Source organism: Cannabis sativa, chromosome X (assembly GCF_029168945.1).
Source record: "Cannabis sativa cultivar Pink pepper isolate KNU-18-1 chromosome X, ASM2916894v1, whole genome shotgun sequence".
NCBI classification, from domain to species: domain Eukaryota; kingdom Viridiplantae; phylum Streptophyta; class Magnoliopsida; order Rosales; family Cannabaceae; genus Cannabis; species Cannabis sativa.
Window position 1 is genome coordinate 63,321,295 of NC_083610.1, and position 6,157 is coordinate 63,327,451.

The window sequence follows — 6,157 nt, forward strand, 5'->3', positions numbered from 1 at the left end:
CACGTTATTGAAACTCCCTTGCCTTCATGCATGTGCCGCGGCATTGAAAACGAACACAAGTGTGTACACGCTTTGCTCACCTTATTATTCAAAAGAAACGTGGAGGAAGATTTACGATGATACCATCAATCTTGCTGGTGACGAGGATGATTGGGTTCTCCCAGAACACATCAAGAATATGAAAGTTGGGGTACCTGTGGAAAAGAAGCCTGTAGGTCGTCCAAGAAAAAGCAACGCTGGAAGAAGACGGGAGAACCGTTTCCCGTCTGGTGATAAAAAAGGTTCTGTACCACGAAACTGCAGCCGCTGTGGCAGTTCAGGCCACAACAGAGCAACATGCAAAGCCCGCATCTGAGGCGTCTTGTACGTATTCGTTGGGAAATTTGATATATTGTAATGATGCATATTTTGTCATAGTTATTTTTGTTGAGGTTGAATATTTTTCAAATATTTTAATTATTTTTAGGTTTAATAGTTATTTTTGTTGAATAATGTTGATATTTTATATTTGAAACCACGAATAATTATCAAAATTTGAACGAAAAGAAAATCTATATATACATAACTGTAATGTTAATTACACAAAATATGCAATGTCCCAATAATTACACATATAATCAGCCGACATTTTGGTAAAATAAATCGACACACCACCATTGACGAAACATAGCTATCCGGTCTGGCGTCACATCGGTCAATCCACGCTGCATCATGAGATGCTCCACATACTCAATGCAATAGACGCCACAATCACCACTAAATGCAAAATAAAATGTAAAGTCAGTCTAACGTAAAACATATTTTAATACTACAATACTTTTTTATCGCTATGTACCTGGTTGCTGACTTCGGAACTAAGTCGTGAGTGGCTCGAGTCGCGTGCATTTTTGGAAGCACCGTGATGTCACAGTTAGCTAACGCCGTGATCTGGTTGTTATGTGGAAATTCCCCAGTTGCAAGGATTAGCGAGGGCAGCAGTTCTGCCCAAACCTTCAGGATGGGTTCCAAGGCGGTCCAATGACAGACGCTGGAATCACAGTCGTAGACATTAATTTTCCACAGCTCTATGTCGACTTCTACTGTGACCCAGTGCCTTGCCTCGGGAAGGTTCAGAACGAAGTAAATAAACTCGTTACCCCTCCATCTCTCAAAGACTTGGGACTGTAATTACAGAGAACAACGAAACAATTAACAAACCATAATAATCTTCCCAAACAATTAACATTTAAAATCTTACTAAAACAATACCTTATGAACCCCTCTGCAGTAGTCCAGGATATAATCCTCCCATTTAAAGTTTTTCCTCGGACCCTTGTGGCTCGTCCATGCACTGCTGATCATGGCGGTCACGAATGTGGAGAGAATGATACCCTTCTGAGGAAATGTCAGTGGATAGTCGGTGCGTCGCCTCCTCAGCATATGCATTGCTGCATCTATATGCTGCATATAAAGGGAAATGTCAGTTACACAAAAAAATATGTTAATTGCACATAAAGTTGTAAAGTGAAGTAATATTATAAAATACTTTACTTACGTCATCTGTAAGCCATTCTTTTGGTGTGAGCATTATCCAAAAGAATCCTGGACCGTAATCACCACTTCTCAAATCCCGAAGTCGGTGGTTCGGAATGAGTCCAACACACCACTTTCAGAAAGTGGTTAACAATTTCTCATCCGGTGGCTCCAGGGGATCAAAAGTCGAAGATGGCCTATGTCTCCTCTTCATCTCCGTATAGTCACCGAACCATACAGGAGGCTTTCTCTTCCTCTTCCGACTCTTAACCACTGCAGGTTGTGCCTCTATGGACAGAATCTCACCCTGCGACTCGGTGTCATGTACATGGATAAGAGGTTGTGCCTCGATCGGAGTCGCTGGAGCTCCCTCATAAGGGTCGTAATCGTCGGGGAAGACCTCATCCTCTTCTACTGGGGGTGAAGCAGCTGGTGGTGGGGTAGATGGATTTGCTGGGGCCTCCGGTGCTGAAGCCGTCGTTGGCGGACGATTCAACATGGCCAATATGTGTCTGAGCTGCTCCATAATTACGTTCTGACCACCCTTCAGCTCTACATGGCTGGTCTCGTATGCCTTCTTCAGCTCGACATGAGCAGCATACAGACCCTGAGTGTCAGCCTCGATCCTATCCAACCGAGCCACTAAATCAGTGTACTCGGCACCCCGAACGCCTGATGAAGATGGTGCACTGGGCTGAGGTTCGAACCGCTCCGAAAAAATATATATCAAAAAAATACGGTAAGCATACGATAATTCCACAATGTAACAAATATCACAAAACAAAAACAATAAAAAATAAAGACATAAAAAAAAAGTTCCAAAAATTGGTACCTGAGTGTCTCTTTCCTGAGTGTCTGGGACCTGAGTCTCTGGTACCTGACTACCTGCCTCAGCCTCTGTGTCATCCACAACATCATCAACCAGGTTCTCCACACCATCGTAAGATATGGTCCTCACAAATGCCTCCTCCTCTGTCCGTGGAAGTAGCCCCTTGACCACTTCAAGATTCTGTGTATGGTTCAAAAAATATCAAAATAAAACCATTTAGCATTTATTACAAGCATTTATGTTAAATAATTATTCTGAACATAAGTGAAAATCATACCCGTCTAGAAAATAATGTGCTGACGTCTTTCTTCCCAATATCGCCTTTGCTCGTCCAGCTAAGAATCCTAGGGAACCGAATCCCGTGGTTCGTGCCATACCTCTTCCCAACCTCCAAAATGGCCTCGTACGCCCAATATTGTACTGCAGGTGCGAAGCCATATGCTGTGTATTTGCACTCGTGCTGAACATCCGAACTCAGCTTCTTCTCATAGTTGGCCTTCTGTTTCAACATGTCTTTCTGAAGCGAGTGCATGAGTCTGGCGAATGAGTGCTTCTCCCAAGGAATCCGGAAGAAGAACTCGAGGTCTTCCACATATCTAAGTATGTGAGGCGTAATCAGCGCGTTGGCCTCGCGGCCCAGAAGCACTGACTCCACAAACAAGCACAAGCCGAGCTTGTACAAGTCTTCCGGGTTCTGGCAGTTTGTGAACTGAAGTTGGAGTGCTTCTGTCTTCACACTATCAGACCGGTTGAAATATTTGTTGATCAATCGGTCTGACCCCGAGCGCGCGACCTGCGCAGCCTTCTCCTCTTCTGTTGGCCCCGAGGAGAAGTCCAAACCCGTAATGAGTGCAAACTCCAGCACCCCGAATCGGACCTCCTTCCGACCAACATAAAACCTCATCCTCAACTCCTCCTGAGCATCCACTTTCATTTTGTGGAGCATCAGCTGGTGAAATAACACCGAGGAGAATGTCAGTGGTACGGCATTCCAGAAGCTCCCGAAACGGCTTTCCTTCGCCGTGTTATTAAGGTTGAACTCCTCAAACCGAGCTTTGATTTTTGCAAAAATTCCAGTGCCCCTATATGTGACGCGGCCAGTGAAATGCTCGGGTGCTGGAATAATGAGTCTGGGAGCCATCTGAAAAATCAAACACCAAACAAATTTAAATGTAAAAAAAGTTAAGAAATGTCGACATAACATCGACATCATGTCGACATTCTGTCGACATTGTCAAACATTCAACACTGGTCGACAAATTGTCGACATACAATCGACATGCTATCGACATTATCATAAAAGCAGTGACAAACGATCAACATCGACAACTTATCGACATACAGTCGACAAATTGTCGACATTCTAACAGTAAACTACCAACAGAATCAACTGGGATTTATAATCGACAACTTATCGACATACAGTCGACAAATTGTCGACATTCTAACAGTCAACTACCAACAAAATGAACTGGGATTTATAATCGACAAACTATCGACATACAGTCGACAAATTGTCGACATTCTAACAGTAAACTACCAAAAGAATGAACTGCAACTTATTATCGACAAACTATCGACATACAGTCGACAAATTGTCGACATTCTAGGGCAAAACTACATAACATCAAACAAAGGTAAACCATCGACAAGTTGTCGACATTACGTCGACAACCTGTCGACATTACGTCGACAACCTGTCGACAACAATGTTCAAACACATAACCAGAGACCTATGCATATCGACATCCTATCGACATCCTATCGACATTTCATCGATAACTATGTAAAAACACAGAAAACACCATTGAAACATATCCAACACATACAACATGCAAGTATTGACATCTAAATTCGCATATACAATCTAAAACACACAAAATCTGAAGCACATACACAAATTCGCATTGAAATTTCTAAAATTTAAACGTTCACTTCAGTTCAGTTCAGTGCTTCGTCGTCGTCGTGGTCCTGGATCGTCGTCGTCGTGGTTCGTGAGGGGTTGTGGGTTCGTGCTCGTGAGGAGAACAAAGAGAGAGAGAGAGAGAGAGGGGAAGTCTGGTTTGTGGGTTCGTGAGTGTGGGAGCGGGTTGTGGGTTCGTGAGGGGTTGTGGGTTGTGGGTTCGTGCTCGTGAGGAGAACAGAGAGAGAGAGAGAGAGGGAACGTCTGAGAGAGGGAAATGTGGGGGGAGTTCGTGATCGTGAAGAGCGAGAGAGAGAGGGAGCGTCAGAAAGAGAGAGGGAACGTCTGAGAGAGGGAATGTTTAATTTAGGGGGTATTTTAGGAAACTTTTAAAATTATAGGAATAAATTTGTACAAATTATAAAGGGGTATAAATTTTGATATAGGTTATATTATTAAGGGCAAAAATTGAAATTTCCCTTTATAAATTAAGGTTTTGATTATTCTTTGAATTATATTATTACTGCTGCCGTAATTTTTTTTGAGGGTTTTTTTAGATTTTGTCATGTTTAAATTTTAATTTATGGGATGATGGGGCTTCGGTAATATATATATATATATGTATTTAATTCGTTCTGTGATTCTTCAGTGGAATTGGTTGTTTTTGATTGATTTTGACTTCTGGACGTCATTCTTATTTATGAGAATATGTATCTATTCTATATAAAGTGTGTCTATATAACTGAAATTTTTGGTTTATGAGAAATTACTTTTAATTTCTATTTAATAAAATAATAAAATATTATTTATATATTATAAAATTATAATAAAACAAATCTTATTAATGTTTGAACTGATATTAAATATTCGAGAATCACAACGCATTTAAAGTCTATTCTCCTTTCTCAATTTCTGGTTGTGGGATATTACTTGCTCACTCTTCTTATTATATACATATAATAGATATATATTCTCATGTATATGTATTGTAAGCTTCATATTTGTTTCTATTTTTTTGTTCATTATTAGTTCTTTACTAAGCCTTTACCAATGGCCTCCTCCACAGGGTGTGACAAGGGCTTAAACTTAATCATATTTGTATCTTTGATTATAACAGCTCTTTTTTCAGAAGCTAATGCTATAAACATATTTCTAGAATGGAATGTTGCCCTTGATTCTACAATCAGACCTGTATTAGTAGATCAACCAGTATGCTTCACTAATTCTTCTTCTTTCTCAAATCATATACACTAAAATATATGAGATGTGTATAGATTTGATACTAATTTTACTCGCTCCAACAGGTTATTACTATAAATGAAATGTTCTTCTACAATCAGACCTGTGTTAGTAGATCAACCAGTATGATTCACTAATTCTTCTTCTTTCTCAAATCATATACACTAAAATATATGAGATGTGTATTGATTTGATACTAATTTTACTCGCTCCAACAGGTTATTACTATAAATGGAATGTTGCCAGGACCCGAAGCTGAATTCGACCTCCTTATTGGTGATTGGAGCTATGATAGTTACAAGGTCATCTCTATTTTCTATTTTCTATCTCTCACTCTCTCCATGTTTATTTTCCATTTGTAACCAATTTCATTTAATGAATAAGACTAATTATTATTTGTATAATAATTTTATATGTGAACTTTAAAAACAGTGGAGTCGGTCGTCAGTGCAGCTGCAGAAGCCGCCTATGGGTTTTCAGGGTCTTCCCAATATCATTTTGATAATGGTAAAGGCCCTTATGGTCACCAAATGACAAAGCTCCATGAAACTTTCACCGTTACACAAGGTATAGGCCCTTATGAGTCATTGCTGTTAAATTTGATTGATCAATACTACTTAATTCAAGATCATAATTACAGATTTCACCCAACAAACAAACTCCCCTTGAAAAAA

General features: G+C 40.0%; 1 protein-coding gene across 1 annotated transcript; it reads right to left on the bottom strand.

Moving 5' to 3' along the window:
* Window positions 1–2,852, bottom strand: LOC133032309 (uncharacterized). Its single transcript, XM_061106207.1, has 4 exons — window positions 2,643–2,852; window positions 2,345–2,440; window positions 1,535–2,221; window positions 1–1,440 (listed from the first exon to the last, which is right to left on the bottom strand). Exons 1-3 carry the CDS (start codon window positions 2,850–2,852, stop codon window positions 1,649–1,651), a joined length of 879 nt encoding a protein of 292 aa, XP_060962190.1. The 3' UTR covers window positions 1–1,440; window positions 1,535–1,648.
* Between the last annotated feature and the right edge of the window lie 3,305 nt (window positions 2,853–6,157).